The 22377-nt window shown below is 45.6% G+C and overlaps 2 protein-coding genes across 12 annotated transcripts in view; both read right to left on the minus strand.

Moving 5' to 3' along the window:
- The window catches only part of DYSF (dysferlin), a 188901-nt gene extending 174344 nt beyond the window's left edge, over positions 1-14557 (minus strand). For 3 of the 8 annotated variants that reach the window (XM_081924740.1, XM_081924737.1, XM_081924735.1), the window contains exon 1: positions 14297-14557. In XM_081924740.1, coding sequence (XP_081780866.1) covers positions 14297-14384 — 88 coding nt within the window. In that variant the 5' untranslated portion in view covers positions 14385-14557. Of the gene's footprint in view, positions 1-1917; positions 2054-14296 lie in introns of those variants that run through there. The other 5 variants (XM_081924736.1, XM_081924734.1, XM_081924739.1 and 2 more) reach the window with 2 other exon arrangements.
- Positions 14558-21806: 7249 nt separating this feature from the next.
- Positions 21807-22377, minus strand: part of ZNF638 (zinc finger protein 638) — a 64989-nt gene continuing 64418 nt past the window's right edge. For all 4 annotated transcript variants that reach the window (XM_081924731.1, XM_081924730.1, XM_081924732.1 and 1 more), the window contains one exon: positions 21807-22117. In XM_081924731.1, coding sequence (XP_081780857.1) covers positions 22040-22117 — 78 coding nt within the window. In that variant the 3' untranslated portion in view covers positions 21807-22039. The remainder of the gene's footprint in view (positions 22118-22377) is intronic.

Consider the following 22377-nt stretch of genomic DNA (forward strand, 5'->3'; position numbering starts at 1 on the left):
GGGGGGGTAAAGAAAAAAAATATTTCCCCCCCCCAGGCATGGGGCTGGCGCGGGGGAAGCCCGAGCTTCCCCCGTCCCCAGCCCCCAGAACAGCCTGCTATACGCAAGCCTAAGGAGCCTGACGTGAAGTCGCGCCGGTCTCCCCAGGTTTGCGGAGAGCTGTGCAAAGCCCGGGCGCACTCTTCAGCACACCCCAGGCTTCGGAATGCAGGCACCTCTGTGCAACCCTCGGGAGACGACTTCGCGCCGGTCTCCCGAGGGTTGCGCAAAGCTACCTGAAGCCTGGAGAGCGAAAGCCTGCATTCGCTCCATAGGACACACACACATTTCCCCTTCATTTTTTTGGGGGGGGGGGGGAATGCGTCCTATAGAGCGAAAAATACGGTAGTTCCCTCTCCAGGTTCCCAGAAACTCTGCAGATGTTTTCACATTTTTGGCTTAAAGGAGTTCTTGTTTTAACTGGGTTTTCATGTGATCTGTAAATGTAAGATGGATCCTGCCCATTATGCTCCTTGGCGTGGTCTGTAGGGGAAAGGCAGGAGGGGAAGAACATCTGCTTTGCATGCAGAATAATCCCATCTCAATCCCCGGCAGCATCTCCAGGCAGGGCCAATGATTTTATGCTTTAAAATGTCTCTGGGTGTTGCTGGGTTGTTGTTTTTTGTGTCCTTTCCTTATCTATAGCCATTCAATAAATAAATACATTCTGTTATTTATATGGTCAAAGGTATAAGGAAGAAGAGGGTCGTGACAACATCGCGCCAAATAAAAACGTGAATTGGAGTTGGTTGGTGGAAACACATCAGAAGACAGCAGTTCAGAAGGAACAAAGGGGCAGATACAGGAACATAAGAACTTGAGAAGATCGCGGCTGGATCAGGCCCAAGGGGACCCATCTAGGCCAGAATCCTGTTCTGCCAGGGGCCAACCAGATGTGACAATGGGAAACTTGCATGCAGTATCTGAGCGCAAGAGCAACTCTCCCCTCCGGTGGTTTCCAGCAACGGATTCAGAAGCATCGCTGCCTCCGACTGTGGAGGCAGAGAGAACCCAAGACTTTTCCATTTCTCCCGGGAGGAGATCAGGGTTCAAATCCCCACTTGGCCAGGAAGCTCACTAGGTGTGGCTTGGGAGCCAGTCCCTGCCTCCCAGCCTACTTTGAAGCATAGGTACCTCTGACCATTAGGTCAGGTCGCGGACGGCTTGGGGGTTGCGGCGCTCATCTGGCTTTATTGGCTGAGGGAGCCGGCATACAGCTTCCGGGTCATGTGGCCAGCATGACTAGGCCACTTCTGGCGAACCAGAGGCCATTTACCTTCCCGTCGGAGCGGTACCTATTTATCTACTTGCACTTTGAGGTGCTTTCGAACTGCTAGGTTGGCAGGAGCAGGGACTGAGCAACAGGAGCTCACCCCGTCATGGGGATTCAAACCGCCTACGGCAAGTCCTAGGCTCTGTGGTTTAACCCACAGCGCCACCCGCGTCCCTACTTCGAAGCATAGCTGTCAACTTTTCCCTTTTCTTGCGAGGAATCCTATTCGGAATAAGGGAATTTCCCTTTAAAAAGGGGGAAACGTTGACAGCTATGCTTCAAAGGGTCGTTGTGGGGATTAAATGAGAAGGGGGTGGGAACCATGCCAGCCAGATTGAGCTTCTCAAAAGACAAGGTATGCTATAAAATGCAATGAAATAAATACGAAGACTGCCACTATGAAAAGTAAGTCCAAAAGCATGAATCAAAGATACAGATTAGAATAAACTCCCTCTGCAAAACCAACAAAACATAAGTGCCGGGCAGAGCTCCCTTTTTGAGCTGCCTGTGGGGTGGGGCAGAGAGGAGGAGTCGTCCCCCCCCCCTTGTCCAGACCTCTGCCCCCCACCCTCTGCCTCTGGGCTGAGTCTCGGGGGGCCCTTTACCTCGGAAGGTGACGCTGGCCACCGGGTCGCTGCGCTTGTCGCCCTTCTCCAAGGCGGGCAGGCTGCAGGCGCGCTGCACGACGCAGCGGAACATGGTCTCTCTGTCTCTCCCTCTGGCGCGCGTCCGCCTTCAGGGGCTCAGCGCCCGCCGGTCACACAGAGCCATCCCCGCCCAGCGCCGCCCGCCTCCCGCCCAGCGCCGGACGCAGCATCAGGACCAGTTGGCAGGCAGGGCGGCGCGTTATCCCGCCAGGGGGCGCTGCGCGATCGGCCGGCCGGGATGCTCGGCGCGCAAAAGGAAGCGCAGCTGCGCGCAGCTACTCGCCCCCGCCACATTTCGTCACTGGGATATGTTTGTTTGTTTTGTTTTGTGTGTTTGCTGTTAGATTTATATAGCCACCAGTCCATTAATATTCCACGGGCGCCTTACAACAAGGTGTTTAAATGTTGTCCATGGAGTTTTCTTGGCAGGGATACTGGAGTGACTTGTCGGTTCCTGCTCCAGGTGGATCACGTTTGGTCAAAACTCTCCACTATGACCTGTCCATCTTGGGTGGCCCTGCACGGCATAGCTCATAGCTTCTCTGAGTTATTCAAGCCCCTTTGCCACGGCAAGGTATAGTTCAAGCTATGGTTTTCCCAGTAGTGATGTAAGGAAGTGAGAGCTGGACCATAAAGAAGGCTGATCTCCGAAGAATTGATGCTTTTGAATTCTGGTGCTAGAGGAGAGTCCCATGGACTGCAAGAAGATCAAACCTCTCCATTCTGAAGGAAATCAGCCCTGAATGCTCACTGGAAGGACAGATCCTGAAGCTGAGGCTCCAAGACTTTGGCCACCTCATGAGAAGAGAAGACTCCCTGGAAAAGACCCTGATGCTGGGAAAGATGGAGGGCACAAGGAGAAGGGGATGGCAGAGGACAAGATGGTGGGACAGTGTTCTCGAAGCTACCAGCATGAGTTTGACCAAACTGCGGGAGGCAGTGGAAGACAGGAGTGCCGGGCGTGCTCTGGTCCAGGGGGTCACAAAGAGGCAGACACGACTAAACGACTAAACAACATGTAATAATTATATATATATATAATTTTAAAAGCAACCATAGGCAATAAAAGACAGCAAAAAAACCACGTCCAAGCATAAGGGCTGGATTAACCGTTAAGCAAAATAAGCAGCTGCCTAGGGCATCAAGGGAAGCACCCCAGAAATTTTCCACTGCAAGATTTTAAACATGAATGCTCTGAGTGTTCGTTTTCTCGGTTAAAGTATATTTAAAATCCCAATAGAACAACAGAGCAACAAGGCAGGCCAGATGCCTCATCTTGACTGAGTATAGAAGCAGATGTGTCAGGTAAGATTAGGTGGAGGATCTGATCAAAGACTTTGCAATTAGAAAAAGTCGGAGAATTTTTTCCCAAATAGAAATAAAGCGGGAGCATACAAAAATACAGATTATTTTCCATCCTACTGCAGGTTTTGTTTCCTTTCAAAAAGTACAGTTTAGATTTACAGTTTATTATTGTTTATATTTTGGATGAGATATATATGGGGGCACCAAAATCTTTTAAGTGTTTGGGGCCTCTAAAAAAAGGTCTCAATCTGGCCCTGCCTAGCATGCAGGATGAAATCACCTCTTTCTTCACTCAGGTTTAACTGCATTAACTGCACTGGAATTCCACCGAGAACAAGGGAGGCATTCCTGGTGAGTTCCCGCACTTCTTTTTCTATTAATTAGTTAAATAATTTTATACACTGCCCTTCATCTGAAGATCTCAGTGTGGTTCAAAAGATAGAAATACAGGCTGAAAGCACAAAATAAAGAGTGAAAACAAAAAGGAAAGGAAACAATAACATCCCCTTCCCACAAACACATTTAAAAGGCCATAGAATATTAATCAGCCAAAGACCTGGTTAAAAAGGAAAATTTTCGCCTGGCAATAACATGATAAAATTCAAAACAGCAAAAATTAATTGCCCATTTATTCAAAACCCGGTTAAAACTATTTAGTTTAATTAATTAAACAAAACTGATGCACTTGATCCTATGATACCAGCTTTTCGAAGTCTGGTTTTCATTTGTGCTCTCCATAATCCCCTCCTCTGCTGCCCCCCTGCCTCTTTGCATCCTCCTAGGTAATCTCACCTCCCAGGGGCTTTTATGGTGTAGGGCAGGGTGGGGTGGGGGGCACTGGGGGTCAGTTGATGGAACCAAGAGAGCAGTAGCACAAAAATTTTTGAGACCCCAAAACAAGGGATAAAATTTAAGCCATATGATCAAATAGAAGGTATGTTTACAGGTTGGTTGCAATACCATCAGGTTAATGATATATTGAATGATGATAAAGGGAAAGTTGGGTTTGAAGACAAAAAAATCAAGATTTTAAATAGATTTAATAGAAGGCAGAGGTAAAACATTATCCAAAATGTATGATTTGTTATTAGAATGGTTTACAAAAGATGAAGAAGTGAAAGAAGCAATGATAAAATGGGCTGTAGATTTTGGGCACAATATAGAATTGGACGCATGGTATGAGTTATGGAATGTAAATATGAAGTTTACGGCATGCACGGCTTTAAAAGAGAACCTAATGAAAATGATTTATAGGTGGCATCTAACTCCGGTAAAACTGGCAAAAATGTATAGGATGAAGGACAAAGAATGTTGGAAATGCAATGGATGGAAGCTTTACCACATGTGGTGGACTTGTGATAAAGTTAAGAACTTTTGGGAGTTAATTTACAATGAACTCAAGAAAATATTTAAATACACCTTTCCAAAAAACCTGAAGCCTTTTTCTTGGGTTTGATGGGGAAGGAAATTAAGAAAGCAGACCAAAGAGTCTTTATGTACGCCACAGCAGCGGCAAGAAATATGCTTGCCCAAAACTGGAAATTGCAAGAAGTTCCCACCATTGCGGAGTGGCAGACAAAAATGATGAGTTATGCAGAGTTAGCCAAACTGACGGGAAGAATTCGGGATCAGGACGATCAGAGGTTTCAAGAGAACTGGAGTAAATTTATGGTGTATATAAAGGATAACTGTAAAACCTTAAAAACACTGGCAGGACTGAAATAGCTCTTACAATGTATGGCAGATATAAGGTTAAAAAATAGAATATGCGATATAAGAAAATAAGGGATACTCGCTGAAGGGATGGGGGGAAGTCGCAAGCTCGGCAGAGCTAAAAGTATCTATGTGATTTATTGTATTGTAATGTAAAAGTATGTATTAGGAAAATAATAAAAAAATATTTTTTAAAAAATGTTTGAGACCCACTGAGAGTGTCCGACCAGGGCCTGGGAGAGCAGGGTGCAAATCCCCACCCAGCCATGAAGCTCACTAGCAGAACAAGAAGGCGACAGATGTCCGCGACTGTCCTTTCTCCCTCCCTGGCATTGGGTAGCCTGAGGGAGGCTGCCTCTGACTATGGGATGTTCCCCTCCTGCCTGCCGCATACAGCATCCATCTAATACACCACCCATCCTCCACCACAATCTAACATACTTAGAAAACCACATGTGCTTCTGTCCACCATGACATCTGGTTGCAATGAGTTCCCCAGGCCACTTCCATGACACATTGAGGAGTGTCCATTCCAAGCCTGCAGCCAGGCTAATCACATGGGGCCTCAAGCCAGAACAGCAAAAGGCTTAATTCTTCTGTTTGAGTTTCATCAGTGACCGAAACTGAGAGTGAGATTAGTGGGAAAACTTTGGCTTTGTCCTGCTCACTCTCTGACACAGGTGCAACACTTGGAGCTCTTGCAGAGGGGGGAAGTTGGGATACAAATTCAATAAATCTGTATTTTTAACGAACATTTTATATTCTATGTCAACCATTTGGAGGCTATGGATGATTAAGCAGGAGATAGAGACCCAGCCCACAGTCACAGAAAAACAGTCACAGAAAAACTCAGTTGTGCCATCTGAGGGTTCCATAGAAACATAGAATTGGGAAAGTTTGAAGGTGGAAATCTGATGGGAAGATGGGAAGAGGCAGACAGGAAGTTGGCAGGGCCGGGAAGCAGATGGCAACAGGAACAGCCACTTCCCTCTTGGCAGTGTTAGGATATTCTGTTCCACCTAAACAGATGTGTGGAGCTGTGGTATGTTACATGTCTGTTTACATTCCAGCACAGCTTGCCGGGAACTTCCGTTTGTGTATTGTTGTTGTTTAGTCGTTTAGTCATGTCCAACTCTTCGTGACCCCTTGGACCAGAACACGCCAGGCCCTCCTGTCTTCCACTGCCTCCTGCAGCTTGGTCAAACTCATGTTTGTAGCTTCAAGAACACTGTCCCACCATCTCGTCCTCTGTCGTCCCCTTCTCCTTGTGCCCTCCATCTTTTCCAACATCAGGGTCTTTTCCAGGGAGTCTTCTCTTCTCATGAGGTGGCCAAAGTCTTGGAGCCTCAGCTTCAGGATCTGTCCTTCCAGTGAGCACTCAGGGCTGATTTCCTTCAGAATGGATAGGTTTGATCTTCTTGCAGTCCATGGCTTGCGTGCTCAGCTTTGGCAAGGCTTCTGAAGCTCTGAGTCGCAGTTTTGATGCAGAACCGAGGACTGGAGTTCGACTGGCTGCCGGCCGGTGGGCTGGAGCCAGCTGGGGGTCTGCCAATTGCCCCCGTCCCGTTGAGTGCATTGCAACAGGCAGGAGGGCCGACAATCCCTGAGAAAGAGGGGGGAAGCACCTGTGGCATTCCTTGTAGATATACCGTATTTTTTGCTCTATAGGGCACACCGGACCATAGGGCACAACTAGTTTTTAGGGGGAGAAATAAAGGGGGGAAATTATTATTTTTCCCCAGCCCCAAAGAGCAAAGAAGCCAAGACAGCAAGCGGGATCCATTCCGCTGGCTGTCTTGGCTTCCTCTTTAACCACACGCAACCTCTCCAGCCGGGAGAGGCTGCACGCGGCTTTGGTAGAAGCCAAGACAGCCAGCGGGATGGATCGAAAAGTTTGAAAGCACATCAGAAGGCTTGCGGATAGCTGCCGGAAGCCTGGGAGTGCAGTGGGAGTTGGCACTGCGCTCCCAGGCTTCATGCTGCAGGCTGCTATCCGCAAGTCTTCGGAGTGCTCCGAAGGCTTGCGGATAGCTGCCTGAAGCCTGCATTCACTCCATAGGACGCACACACATTTCCCCTTCATTTTTGGAGGGGGGAACGTGCATCCTATAGAGCGAAAAATACGGTAATCACAAACAATATTCCTGACAATCAAAGGGAAACATTCCTTTATGCAACGACAGCTGCCAGGATGCTTATAGCAAAGAATTGGAAAGGGAGAAAAATTCCATCAATGAAAGAATGGCAAATTAAATTTTGTGAATATATAAATCGGGAAAGACTCACAGCATTCATAAGGGGACAATCGGACCAGAAATTATTAAAAGAATGGGGATGTGCTAAAGGGTATATGAAAAAACATTGTTCTGGAGTAAGCATATCGGTGTGTAATGAATGATGCTTTACAGGGTTAAAGAAAAAGAAAAATGATGTAAAAAGTATAAAGATAAAGGTTATCCACATTAGACACAATAATTTAGAAAGAGTACAATTTTTGTGGTCTTAGAACAAAGGAAGGAAGTCAATATGTGTATATGCATGTAATGACTAGATTAGACTGAAGATATGTTTTATTTGTAGATGTGTGTTTTTTCTTTTTTCCTTTTTTGTGTTCTGTTTTTCTTTCTTGTTTGTATAGTTTTGTTTTGGATTCAATGTTTGTAATTTTTGTTGTAATTTTGCATTGAAAATAAAAAAGTAAAAAAATAAAGAGGGGGAAGCCTCACAGGTTGGTGATGCAGGAGCCTTCGTGAAGAAGAGCTCTAGAAGGCGTGCACAGGATGAGTCCTCTCAGCTGCCCTGTGCACGCCGAAGGCAGAGCAGAACCACCTTAAATAACACGAGCTTAAAGCAGATGACTGTTCCTCCCACAAATTCTGCACCTGTTGGGTGGAAATACCCTTTGGCAGCAAGAGGACTGTTGACTCAGTGATCCCAGGGGGAGAGAAAGAATCCAGCTGGGAAATCAGGTCCTGCCTCTGAATTCTCGGTTTGGGACTTTTCAGTTTGGAGAAAAGGAAGGGAGGAAGAATTGGCAAGATATAGAATGGTGCATGGCATGGAGACAGCGGGTCAAGTTCTTCTCCTTCTCTCATAACGACAGAAACTCACCAACATCTAGTGAAGTTGATGGATGGAAGATTAGGACGGGGGGGGGACGTCCACGCAGCGCAGTATTAAACTGTGGAACTCCCTCCCTCAGGAGGCAGCTCTGGCCGCCGGCCGAAATGGCTTTGAAAGAGGATTAGACAAATTCATGGAGGAAGAGAGGGCTATCGATGGGCGTCCCTCCACAGTCGGAGGCAGCAAAGGCCTCCTCGGTGGTGGCGCCCAGCCTGTGGAACGCCCTCCCATCAGATGTCAAGTCAATAAACAACTGACTTTTAGAAGACATCTGAAGGCAGCCCTGTTTAGGGAAGTTCTAAACATTTAATGCTGTATTGTGTTTTTAATATTCAGTTGGGAGCTGCCCAGAGTGGCTGGGGAAGCCCAGCCAGATGGGCAGGGTATAAATAAATTATTATTATTATTATTTCAGCTGGGAGCACCCAGAGTAGCTGGGGAAATACAGCCAGATGGGCGGGGTATAAATAAATTATTATTATTATTATTCTGACTCCCAGTTGCTGGAAACCACAGGAGAGGAAAGGACTCTCAGATCCTGCTTGCAGGTTTTCCATTGGTGAGAAGGTGGTCTGGACGGGTCCCCTTTGGCCTGATCCAGCAGCCTCTTCTTATCATAAAATCACAGAATTGCAGAGTGGGAAAGGGACCCCGAAGATCATCTAGGCCAACCCCAGCAGAACAGCCTCCCACGGAAGGTTGTGGACGACTTGTAATGATGACATTGGAGCAGTTCTACATTAATAATAATAATAATAATAATAATAATAATAATAATAATAATAATTGAATTTATATACTAACCTATACCTGCAGGTCTCAGGACAGTACACAGAATTCTGATTTCCATACTGATTGTTTTGGCAAGGACATATGGCGTCATCTCCAGTCTCCTTCCTTGGAGGTTTTAAGCAGAGGTTGGATGGCCGTCTGTCATGGATGCTTTAGCTGAGATTCCTGCATTGCAGGGGGTTGGACTAGATGACCCTCGGGGTCCCTTCCAACTCTAGGATTGTAGGATCTCAAGGGAGCAGAAAAGACTATTTATGTATGCGACCATGACTGCATGGATGTTATTGGTCCAGAGATGGAAAGAAGATAAAGTCCTGACCAGAGAAGAATGGCCAATGAAGTGGATGGATTATGCTTAAATGGCAAAAATGACTGGAAGAATCAGAAATCAGGAAGACCAGAATTTAAATAAGGAATGGAAGCAAAAATTTGACCTTTTCCTGTAAGGCAAAGATCAGAAGACAACCCGGATGATCGCCAGACAACCCGGATGATCGCCAGATCACCCCCCGACCCAAACTAGTTCGTTAAGAAAATCCCCAAACTTGGTTCCATGGGTGACGCTGGGTCATCTGTCTGCAGTAGCTTATCTTAAAGTTTTAAGTGTCTATACACTTATTGCATTTATAATTTTTAAATTTCTTGTTGTACATTGTTTTAAATGTTGCTTTCCTTCTGGGATTGTACCCCCCAAGTGTGTTTTAAAAGCTGGTCTTATATATCTATCTAATAAGGAATGGGGAAAATTTATAACTTAGGGTATCTTAAAGAGCATTGCAAACAGTTAAAATCATTAGTAGGATTGGAATGACACTTGTAGTTTAATGGTGAATTTTGGACACAGTGGAGATGTAAAAGATCTGGATCATCATGAAAGATGCTGGAGGAAATGATTAACAGTAGGACCCGCAAAGGGGAGGAGGGAAGTCTGGGAGATTCCATGGAATCTTATTGATATGTTTGATATGTGACTGTAAAGTTTTAATCTGAAAAACCAATTAAATATTTATTTTTAATCACCCTCTAGGATTCTACCCCCTTGCAATGCAGGAATCTCAGCTAAAGCACCCTTGACAGAGGGCCACCCAACCCACAGCTGTCAACGTTTCCCTTTTTTTTAAGGGAAATTCCCTTATTCCGAATAGGATTCCTCGCAGGAAAAGGGGAAAGTTGACAGCTATGACCCAAGCTCTGCTTCAAAAACTCCAAGGAAGGAGAGCCTGTTCCACCATAAAAAATCTCTTGCTCCTCTCATGTTCTCCTCCTCTGCAAAGCGGCCGCTAAGCCCTGGGCACTTGCAGGCGCTTCTGTGACACAGAGGGAGTTCTGCCAGGTCAGCCATCCCAGCCCCCGCTGGCCAAACAGGTGCTGGGGCCAGGATCCAAAGGCGCTGCGTGACGGCAAGGAGGAAACTATAAAAAGAGCAGGGTGTGGCGGTGCTGGGGAGGTTATGTTTCTCATCTGCCTCCTTTGCTGGGCTTCTGCAGCTCCTATTGCCAAATACCCTGGGCAAGATCCAGTCTCTCCGATTATGAGGAGGACCGGAGACCCTCTGAAACACTCTCTTTTTAATAAATAATTTTAATTAATTTTCTTTTCTCATAACAAATATGCAATATCATTACTTAACATTCCTTTTCCCATTTCCCCCCCCCCCCCCACTCCCTGTTGACTTCCCCCAACTTCCATTTCTGGTTTATTACATCAAATAAACCTGAAGGCAGCCCTGTTTAGGGAAGCTTTTAATGTTTGATGCATTAATGTATTTTAATACTTTGTTGGAAGCTGCCCAGAGTGGCTGGGAAAGCCCAGCCAGATGGGCAGGGCATAAGTATTATTATTATTATTATTATTATTATTATTATTATTATTATTATTAATGTTACATTCTGCTGTTTGTACATAATGCTATGTTATCACCTCCTCTGAAACCCTCTCAGCCACAGACTGTGGCTTCTCCATGAGACACAGCCCTCTGCACATGCGCAGAGACACTCTCTTCCTTCCGCCTTTGCTTATTCCAAGCTGAGCCTGGAGGGATGTTAACTGTGGCCATGCAGGGGTAAGAAAATTGGTCACTGCCACATGCCAGGCATAATAACAACAATAACAATAATTTATTATTTATACCCCATCCATCTGGCTGGGTTTCCCCAGCCACTCTGGGCAGCTCCCAAAAGAATTAATGATAATAATAAAAAAGCGATAAAACATCAGACATTAAAAGCTTCCCTAAACAGACCCCTCCCTTCTCTCTCTGCCCGTGGGATCCTTTTCCCAGGACGCCTATTAGCATATAAAGCCCCTAACAACTGGGGACCAGGACAGGCACTAGCACACATGCCAAATAATTCCCATTTAGCGTTTAGAAGAATTAGCTCCATTCATGTGGCAACACCTTTGTCCTTCGGAACTCCCCGCCACTTGATCTCAAGCAGGTGCCTTCACTCACTGCACTCTTTCCAGCACCTGCTCAAAACACTCTTGTTTAGACAATGCTTAGAAAGGACACATGCTTGATCTCTAAGCATGCTTAGAAAGAAAATGTGAGTCTTAACCGGTTTTAGTAATTTTAACTTTTTGTTTCAAACTATTGAAATTTCCCCCTCGATTTTCTCGTTTTATCTTTTCACAAACCGCTTTGAGGTTTCCGTCTGCAATCTAGCAGCGTATACATTTTATGAAATGGATATAAATGAATAAATAAAGTAAGGGGGGCATTTGGTTTCACTAACTCATAAGTTACACACACACACACACACACACACACATAAAAACGTAATAGGATTCAACCGTCGGTTGCTCTGACATTATAGCCAATAAATTGGGTATAAATTTTACGACGTACATAACAAATCAGTCATCAGACTTCCTTAAAATACTGCCAGACAGATGTAGCTGGGTGATGAGGACCCCTTTGGTCTTCACTGAGCCAGATCCTGTTTTGCTTTTCCTTGTGAAAGAGTTCAGCAGCAGCAGCAAATCTGTAGCCTCAGATGCAGGAGGGTACTCCCACCCCCTTTGGAATATGGAAAGGGAGGGAGGCGTCAAATGAATTAAAGCCCAAATAAAATCCCCGCACAGAGAAAGCTAGCATGTAAGGGAGAAGCATTCTAGATGCCCTGGGATGCAAGAAAGGACCACAGCAACATACAGTTACTACGCGGTGCTGCCTTACATCATCTGAGCCCCCTGCGGTCTGATGTGGTGCAGTCCATGCACAGCACCTTAATGCGCATGCGCAACACCTCAAGTGGCACCAGCCAAGGTTTTCTGCTGCCCAAGGCAGGAGATCCAATCCCCTGCCCTCCCAGCCCAAATGCAAAGTACCCAAGGGGCAAGCCAAATTTGATGTTGCCTCTCCCTGGCCGTGGAAACGCAACAATTATGATGAAAATAAGACTGAGCAATAGCCAAAATCAGCTGCTCCCCCTTTCCCAATGGTAGGGCTGGTCCTCTGAGCCATTCCAAAGAAAGAGAGGCAGGTTCCTTAACATTGCATTGAAGCAGAAACACAGCGAATGGACACAGCCACAATTGAGCATTTTTATGATTTTACAAGGCAAATGCCCAACACAGAACTTTATACTTGGGCTGGATTGAGCCGCTTCCTGGGGTCCCATTTCCTTTCTGGACCTGGCAGAGACTCTGCCACAAATATTGTTTCTCTCGCAGGCTGAGCAACTGCACCAGGATGGAGGACTTTGGGACCATGAAGTTTGGCTGAGGATGAGCAGGAGACACACCTCCTAAGAGCCGGCTGGATCAGGCCCAACGGCCCATCTAGTCCAGCCTCCTTTCTCACTGGGGCTGAGCTGTCTTTGGGCATGGGTAGGTCTAAACCACAGAGCCTAGGGCTTGCCGATCGGAAGGTCAGCGGTTCGAATCCCTGCGATGGGGTGATCTCCTGTTGCTCGGTCCCAGCTCCTGCCAACCTAGCAGTTCGAAAGCACATCAAAGTGCAAGTAGATAAAGAGGTACTGCTCCGGCGGGAAGGTAAACGGCGTTTCCGTGCGCTGCTCTGGTTCGCCAGAAGCGGCTTAGTCCTGCTGGCCACATGACCCGGAAGCTGCACGCCGGCTCCCTCAGCCAGTAAAGCGAGATGAGCGCTGCAACCCCAGAGTCGTCTGCAACTGGACCTAACGGTCAGGGGTCCCTTTACCTTTGCCTTTTAGGCAAACTAAGGCCCAGGGGCTGGATCCAGCCCAATCACCTTCTAAATCCGACCTGTGGACGGTCTGGGAATCAGCATGTTTTTACGAGAGTAGAATGTGTCCTTTTATTTAAAATTCATCTCTGGATTATTTGTGGGGCATAGGAATTCGTTCATTTCCCCCCAAAAATATACTCCAGCCCCCCCCCACAAGGTCTGAGGGGCAGTGGACCGGCCCCTTGTGAAAATGTTTGCTGACCCCTGCCTTTGGGGAACCTGCAAGAAAAATCTGAGCACCAGAGCCCTCTTCCCTCCTGGGGTTTATAGCTGCGGGTTTTTGGAAGCCTTGCTGTCTCCAACTGCAAAGGGAGAGACTCAGCTGGCCTGGCTAGGAGCCACCAATCTCCCTTTCCTCTGGGAATTTGTACAGTTCTTCTTGTGGGAGGGAGTTCCACAGTTTAACTACGAGCTGCGTGAAGGACTGTATCTCTCCTGAACCTTCCAACATTCACCCTTGCCAGGTGTCCCCAAGTTCTAGGGATAGGAGGGAGGTAAAATTTCTCTGCACCCATTTTCCCCATGACATGCAGACTTTTTATAAATTTCTACCATGCCTTAGGACGCGGGTGGTGCTGTGGGTTAAACCACAGTCTAGGACTTGCCGATCAGAAGGTCGGCAGTTTGAATCCCCGCGACGGGGTGAGCTCCTGTTGCTCGGTCCCAGCACCTGTCAACCTAGCAGTTCAAAAGCACATCAAGTGCAAGTAGATAAATAGGTACTGCTCCAGCGGGAAGCTAAACGGCGTTTCCGTGCACTGCTCTGGTTCGCCAGAAGCGACTTAGTCCTGCTGGCCACATGACCCGGAAGCTGTACATGCCTCCCTTGAAATCGAGATGAGCGCCGCAACCCCAGAGTCAGTCACAACTGGACCTAATGGTCAGGGGTCCCTTTACCTTTAACCATGTCTTAATTCTCTTTTCCTCTAAACTAAAAAGTCACAGACCTCCCTGGAGATCTGAGGTTTATGCAGATGTGTACAGGGATTGATTTCTTGCTTGTCCCGCATTCAGCAACCTGCAAATAGAAACAGCCCCAAGCGTCCCTCTCCAAATCCCCTTTGGCCCCTGAGAATGGGAGAGAGAGAGGTGGTGTTCTCCCCACCAGCACCCTTGGGTGCTCTCTCTGCCCTGTACCTCTGCTTCCCTCATCTCGGCCCCTGTAGTTGCAAACTCATCCTGCCTCCTTCTTACCTTCAAACACCACGGAGCAATAAGCATCGCTGATATCCGTATCCGGAGTCTGGACGTTCTGTGCGTGGAGGACGAAGACCCGCAACATTTTGGGAGGCCCAGAGGGTTTCCTCCCCCTCGTCGCCTCGGATCTGGCCCGTCCTCTGGGATGTTTGCTTTCCCTACAGTTCAGGCCCGTCTCCCTCCTGCTCTGGAGCTGGCAGAGCAGCTTGGCTCCAGCTCCAGTGACAAACAGATAGAGCTCTTAAAGGGACACCAGCCCTGGCCAGCTCCAAAGCCAAGAGGGCCTGTAAAGACATTGGCGTTCGTTTTTAGACAACTGGACACTCCGGCGCTGGCCTTTAGGTTATCGCATCAAGACAGGACAAGTTCAAAGAGATAGACAAATGTGTCCAGATCCGTTTCTGATTTATCCGGCCACATTTCCACGTCAGTTTGCAATTGCTTTAAAAATTATTCATGAAAATTTGTGGGAAAATCAGTGGGAATTTCCCTTAAGAAGCACAATTTTGTGCCTCGTATAAGCATCTTCATGAGCCGTTTTTCTCCTAACCAATGTACATTCCCCCTCCCCCCTCACATTACTTGGTTGGTTAACTGAATCACAGCATCTGACGAGTGCAAATTTTTTATTTTAGATTCTCTGATGACTAACTTCTCTCTCTCTCTCTCTCTCTCTCTCTCTCTCTCTCTCTCTCTCTCTCTCGGGTTTTATAAACAAGAACAAAGTTATGCAAATAAGTGTTCCAAGTTTTCTCATGTCATTTGTATATCACAAAAATAGCATAATAAATGTGGGAAAATATCTACAACGTATGTTTCATTATTAGTGGTCAATGTATGAGTTCTTGGTTTATGAATTGTTTTAAATAATTAGGAAGAAGAAGAAAAGGAGGGAGGGGGGGAGGGTCAGGTGGGGTTTTGGTTGGGTGGTTATGTTTCTAGCAAGTGCAAATTTTGAAGTATAGCAGCCTCTTGGTTCTAGCACCTTAGAGACCAACTAAGTCCAACTAAGTTTGTTCTTGGTATGAGCATTCGTGTGCATGCACACTTCTTCAGATTCAGTGGTACCTCGGGATAAGTACTTAATTCTTTCTGGAGGTCCGTTCTTAACCTGAAACTGTTCTTAACCTGAAGCACCACTTTAGCTAAAGGGGCCTCCTGCTGCTGCCACACCGCCAGAGCACGATTTCTGTTCTCATCCTGAAGCAAAGTTCTTAACCTGAGGTACTATTTCTGGGTTAGCAGAGTCTGTAACCTGAAGCGTCTGTAACCTGAGGTACCACTGTACACTGAAACAGAAACCAGCAGACCCTTATATATAGTGAGAGGGTGGGGAGGGGTATTGTGGTGGGAATAGAAGGGTGGTGGGAATGGCCACTGCCTCTCAGCCTAGCCAACCTCACAGGGTTGTGGCGAGGGCAAGATGGCGAAGGAGTAAATTAGGTGCACCACCTCAAACTCCCTGATAATTAAATCATTTTCTCTCTCCCTTTCATCGATTCAGTGCAGATTGTACACAGAAAAGGCCCCCCACTCCTCACTCTGCCGAAGGCGACTGAGCAGAAACTTTGGGGACTGCTGTGGTTATTAGACTGCGTTTACTGAAAGAGATATTAGGATTAGTGAGGTGTGACCCACCATCGTCTTCCCTAGGAAACAACCTGGGCTTTTCTGTCAAATGCTAAAAAATTAGCATCCTCAGAGCTTTCTTTTTCCCTTTTTTTTCTTTCTTCTTTCTTTCTCTCTCTCCCTTTTTTCTCTCTCCTTCTCTCTCTCTCTCTTCTTTTTCTCTTTCTTTCTTTCTCTTTCTTTCTTTCTTTCTTTCTTTCTTTCTTTCTTTCTTCCTTTCTTTCTTTCCTTTCTCTCTCTCTCTTTCCTTCCTTCCTTCCTTCCTTCCTTCCTTCCTTCCTTCCTTCCTTCCTTCCTTCCTTCCTTCCTTCCTTCCTTCCTTCCTTCCTTCCTTCCTTCCTTCCTTTTTTCTCTCCCTTTCTTTCTTTCTCTTCTTTTTCTCTCTTTTTCTTTCTCTCTCTCTCTCTCCCTTTCTTTCTTTCTCTCTCTCTCTCTCCCTTTCTTTCTTTCTCTCTCTCTCTTTTCTTTCTTTCTCTCTCCCTTTCTTTCTTGGCATAGGGATTTCAAGTCAGGGAAATGCTTCCCTCGACAGGGCAGAATGCCAACCCTGATGGGGCTTCCCGTATTTCGGCCAGGAGGTCATTCCATGACACGGACACCACCTGCCTCTGTGTTTCCACAACCTCTAATCTTCAGGTAATGCTATACCATCTGGCTTTCAATGACCCTTTTTACCGAGTTCCCCCATTCAAAGTTAGCCCCTGGCTTTGCAACATTAAAGATTGCCATGTTCCTGTTTACTTCTGCTTTCTGCCTACGCAGGAGCCAGCGTTTCGTTTTAAGGCAAGGGGCGCAGATCTGAGTTGAAAGACAGGCTTTATTTTCTCAGAAGCAGGGAGCAGCTCTTGCTTCCTTATCCCAGAATCCTAGGTGTGTCCTCTAATAACGGATTTCTAATATTATGAGAGAGGCTAGTCTCCTTCTCCACATAATGCAAAATTTCTGAAATTCCTGTTCATGGCCTCATTTTCTAGCACCAGAAATGCAACAGATGGAAAGATGGTACAACTCCGACCAAGGAAGAATGGCAGATAAAATTGATGAGCAATGCTGAGATAGCAAAACTTACAGGAAGAATTAGAGACCAGGAAGAGGCTGTGTTTACTAAAGAATGGGGAGAATATATAATTTATTTGAAAAACTATGGTGAACAATTACATTCATTGGTAGGACTGACAGAAAACCTGTAGTAAAAATTTGAATTATAATAGAGTTAGGGAAGAGATGCAGAGGGGAAAATCTTTATGAGGATCCACCAATAAGGAGGGGGAGGGAAGTCAAAGGGGATTTTTTGTTTTTATTTGATGGCGTATCTTCTTTTCTTTATTCTATATAAACCTGAAAATGCAAAAATAAAAATTTAAAAAACAAAAGCAAATGCAACAAGCTCCTTTGTAGGGGCGTTGCTCCTGCTCCCTTTTTTAACCCTTTCCTGCACCGTTTTCCAGCTCTGCTGCAATATCCTTTTCAAAATGGGGCAATCAGAACTGCACATAATTCCAGATCACGTTGCAGCACAGATTCATACTGGAGTGTTGTTAAACCAGTCACTTATTTCTTTGAAGAAACCTGTCCATTTGCAGCAGTTTTACCCGTTCTATTTTCTCTCAACCATTCCTCTTCGAGCTGTTCCTTAATTCTGAGATGTTTCTTCCACTGTTTCATCCATTCTCTGCTGAAGGATCTGCAACATTTTGCTCCTCCTCGCCTTGAAATCTTTCAGTTCCAGTTGGTCATTACAAAACATTTTGTAACTATGAGATAGTGAGTTTGCTTCTTCCCTCCTCCCTCCCATTGCCTTTTCCTTTTGTGTTGTGTCTTAAGATTGCAAGATTGAGGGCATGAACTGTGTTATCATGGACATTTGTAAACCACGCGGGGAGCCTTTTTTAAAGTGGGGGATGAACAGAGATAAAATGAATTAAGCAAACCATGAATGACATAATTAAGTTCTGGAACTCATTCCCACAGAAAGCAGTGATAGATAGCTCTGAAAACTAACTTTACAGAGTCATGGAGGAGTCGGGTCTATCAGCAGCTGCCATCCCAGAATACCAGTTGCTGGAAACCACAGGAGGAAGGTTTCCCACAGGCATTTATTTGGCCATTGAGAGAACAGGATGCCGGACTACTAGATGGACCTTCGGTCTGATCCAGCCGCCTCTTCTGATAATCTTACGCCCAATGCTTTTTTTCTTTAATGATGTTTAGGGGTACTCTCATTTTGACTCAAGAAAATCACAATTTTATAGTTCAAATCAGGAAAAATAAATATAGTAAATTGACAAAGGTACAAAGATTCACAAAATGTTTTGGGGTATGCGTACCCCTTCGTACCCCCTTATGCCTAATGAAAACCTTCATTTTACAAGCCTTTTTCTTCAAGCCTGTATAGGATTTGAATTTTTTTTGCTATGCATTTTTATTGTTGCCTCACTTCGGGAGCTTTTTATGGGATGCGATTAGTTAAATGATGAAATAATTTAATTGCCACCGTCTCTGAAACAGATGCAAGGAAAGCTGTACCTTTCCATGTCGCATGGAACATTTTTATATCCCTCTTAAGAATGTAGTCCCTCTGGACTTGCAGGTTCAGATCAATACACACAAGGGAAAACAATTGGGCTGTAAAAACTGGACAAAACCTGGATGCTGGCCCCGAAGAAAAGAATCACAGAGCCAGCAAGAGGCTACCTTTATCTGGAATAATCTGGGTTTCTACTCAGGGATGTTACCTTATTCTCTCAGTCCAACCTGTAATGCGGGAACAGATTAGAAAGGAAACTTGCAGTAGTTGGGTCTAATACCTTCAGTAAACACCGCAGAGGTGCTGCTAAGTCACGGACTCCTGGCCACAGCTCCTGCAATATACTAAAATGTCACACATTAAAAATTTCCCTGAACAGGGCTGCCTTAAAATGTCCTCTGAATGTCAGGTAGTTGTTTATCGCTTTGACATCTGATGGGAGGGCGTTCCACAGGGCGGGCGCCACTACCGAGAAGGCCCTCTGCCTGGTTCCATGTAGCTTTCCTTCTCGCAATGAGGGAACTGCCAGAAGGCCCTCGGTGCTGGACCTGTGTCTGGGCTGAACGATAGGGGTGGAGATGTTCCTTCAGGTATACTGGGACAAGGCTGTTTAGGGCTTCAAAGGTCAGCACCAACACTTTAAAATGTGCTTGGAAACATACTTGGAGCCAATGCAGATCTCTCAGGACTGGTGTTATGTGGTCTCGACTGCCGCTCCCAGCCACCAGTCTGGCTTCTGGATTAGTTGCAGTTTCCGGGTCACCTTCAAAGGTAGCCCCACGCAGAGCGCATTGCAGTAGTCCAAGCGGGAGATAACCAGAGCATTCTCCACTCTGGCAAGACAGTCCGCGGGCAGGGAGGGTCTCATCCTGCATACCACGTTTTAGAGGCATTTTGTGTTGGGACAGACAGTGGTACCCGATCCCAGCTACGTTAAAATATCTTGGTTTCTTCAATGACCTTTTCTGTCCCTGGGAACATTTTGAGGTAGATTCTCAATGAGGATGAGGAAGTGATCCATTCGGAGAATAAGGCTGCCCCTACACTTTTAATGTCTATGTGCATTAGGGCAGCCTGTTCCCTTACCTTACCTCCTGCTTTTCAGTCCACCTCCCTGTCAAAAGTCAGTATTCCACTCTTGGTTGCTTCAAGCTCCCATTTTTTGTATCTCTGCATACTTTCAACATTTCCCCCCATCCCACCCATCTGCCACTCCCCCCGATATATGGGAGTTACTGTTCTAGTTACCGAAACTCAGGCTCTTTTCTCAACAGTGGAAACGGAAACTAAAGACAGGATTCAGAAGCTGCCATGGCTGGAAGATCCTGGCAGAACCATTCCAGATTTTATAAGGTCATGAAACACAGCGCCAGCTTACATTTTAGAAGAACCAAGTCAACCCTTTTCAGCTTCTAGACGGGATGTCCCCAAAAGTGGCACTGGGTACTAATAGCAACCAGCCCACATCCCAGGGCGAAAGTTCACGTGTGATGAACAGCACCAAATGTGGTGTTTGTCCCAAGTCTGTATCCCAAAAGATTAAAAATTGGTGGCAATTGTGTAGTTTTGTGTGTAAATAATAGTTTGTATTCCTCTGTCCAGGGGAAGTCATGCTATGTCTCAAGGTGACTAGACAAAGGTCACCCACTGCTGACAGGTGGCCGTCATACCCATTGAAACTGGTCAGAGGGTCCATAACATTTGCAAGCTGCCTAGAAAGAATGAACTGTTGTGAAGTTGGCGGAAGACCATAATAAATGTTTTTCTTTTTTGTTTAAATGTCTCAGTTTATTGAAGAACGAACTAATGTTGTTTTATGTATGCTCCCTTTTTCCTTTTCTTTCTTTTTCTTTTCAAGATTTAAATGTGCTTACGAGAGGCATATATTTATATCTCTTACTTCTTTCTTCCTTTCTGGAGTTTCTGCTTTTATTCTTTTCTTTTTTGCTCTCTCTACATAAGCCATGGAATTTTCTTCTTCTTTTGTTTAAGTTTGTGCATTTTGATTTGTGTGCATGTGCAATACAATCAATAAAAAAAAATGTGCAAGCTGCCTAAATGTACCTGTTAGAAAAAGAGGAGCATGTGACCATGTCTGCAAATCAGACAGGACGTTCAGAGAATGGCAAACATCCAGCTATTGAATATTGGGGGTGGGGGGTGGAATATGTGGCTGGGGAAACTAAGCCAGTTGGGAAGGGTATTATTTATTATTATTATTATTATTATTATTATTATTATTATTATTATTATTATTATTATTTGCTCAGGACAAAGAAACAGCACAATCCTAAGCCAGTCTACTCAGATGTAAATCCCACTGAGTTCAGTGTATGCTAGATCACTGTGGGAGGCTCTCTGCCTCTGAATACTAGTTGCTGGGAACTGCAGATGAGCCGAGTGCTGCTGTGTTCAGATCCTGTTTGCTGGCTTCCCACAGTCATCAGGGGAGTCACCCTGAGAGCAGGATGCTGAACCCGATGAGCCACCGGCTTGATCCAACAGGCTGCTCTCAACTCGCAGCTAACGGAGTATAGAACTGCAGCACAAGCTTATCTTTTGACTACTGGAATTCCGAGTTTTCTGGTGAAACAAAAAAAAATAAAATGTATTTTTTTTGGGGGGGGGTGTGATTTTTATTACCAGGATGGCACAAAGACTAAATTAGAATTACACATATAGTGTTCTGGTAAGAAAGTTGCATTCTCTAAATAAAAGCATTTGCAACTTGGCAACACATTATGGGTTTCTCTCGTCCCCTTTCAGAATACTCAGCAATAGTTAAATACAGCAAAACTGAATCAATTAAATGTCTTATTATCTACCACAAATAATTAAAACCACCTAGGAATTCCTCCAGGTGCTCAGTCTTAATTCAGACATTTGCAAATTAAATTCATTTTCTTCCTGAACATTACCCATGTGCTTTTATAGACTGTACATTTTTCAAAATTAAAGAATAAGAAAGAACTCTTGAGTTAGGGAAATTTCCTTCTGAGATCCGGCTTTTTTTCGGGAGAGGCAACACAGTATTTATGCAGCTTTGTCTTCCATTCCGACACTGGAAACATGACGCTAAAGAAAACCATGGAGGCGGTGATTCTGTTCTTTGTCATATCCTGTCTCTATACTCAGCAAGCAGCTCCTGTCACCAAAGATGTGCTGGTCTTTAAGGTGATACAAGGCTGTTTTTGTTGCAACAGACTAAAACTGTTACTACATTAGCCCTGAGCAACAGTGATTCTCTACATCTTCTGGATTCAGACAGGAGACATCTGTCAGGGACACAAAGTCTGGCTTTTCAACACACCAGAACAGGCAGCGTTGAGCTGATAAAAAACAAACGCCGTGTACATCTGTGCCGGCAGCACAGTAGGAACATTTATTCGAACCCATCCAGCATCACTGCAAACAGCAACCCAGAGCCACCGCACTATTCAGATCAGTCCACCTATACTGAATAAACTATATACAACATGTATAGCACATGGAAATCTTCAAAGGAACAAAAGGGAACATGAACACGATACACAGAACTGACTGGACCCTAAGTGAAGTTTGGGGAGGCTCTTCCTGTCTTCGTATCACCTCGAGCTCTGCTCCTCGGCTTCCCCGTCACCCTCCTTTTTCTTTTCCTCCGCTGTACTCTTGATCATGAATTTCTGCAGAGAAACACAGAAACAAACTCTTTTGCAGCGACTGAGAACCTCCTCAGGTTTTTGAGGGGGGTGCTTTAATGCCGTCGCTCAGGCGACATTCCACTCCCCTGGTTGCTGGCTGGTTTATTTAGGAGAGGGGCAAAGCCCCGAGGGTGGGGGTGGGCAGCCTGCCAAACGCTAGCCTGGCTCCAGAAAGTTCAAAATGATGTCTGCACTGGCTCTGGACCCATGCGTGTGACTGCACAGAGAAGACTGGCCAGCAT

Source organism: Podarcis melisellensis (genome assembly GCF_964234715.1).
Source record: "Podarcis melisellensis genome assembly, chromosome: 9".
NCBI classification, from domain to species: domain Eukaryota; kingdom Metazoa; phylum Chordata; class Lepidosauria; order Squamata; family Lacertidae; genus Podarcis; species Podarcis melisellensis.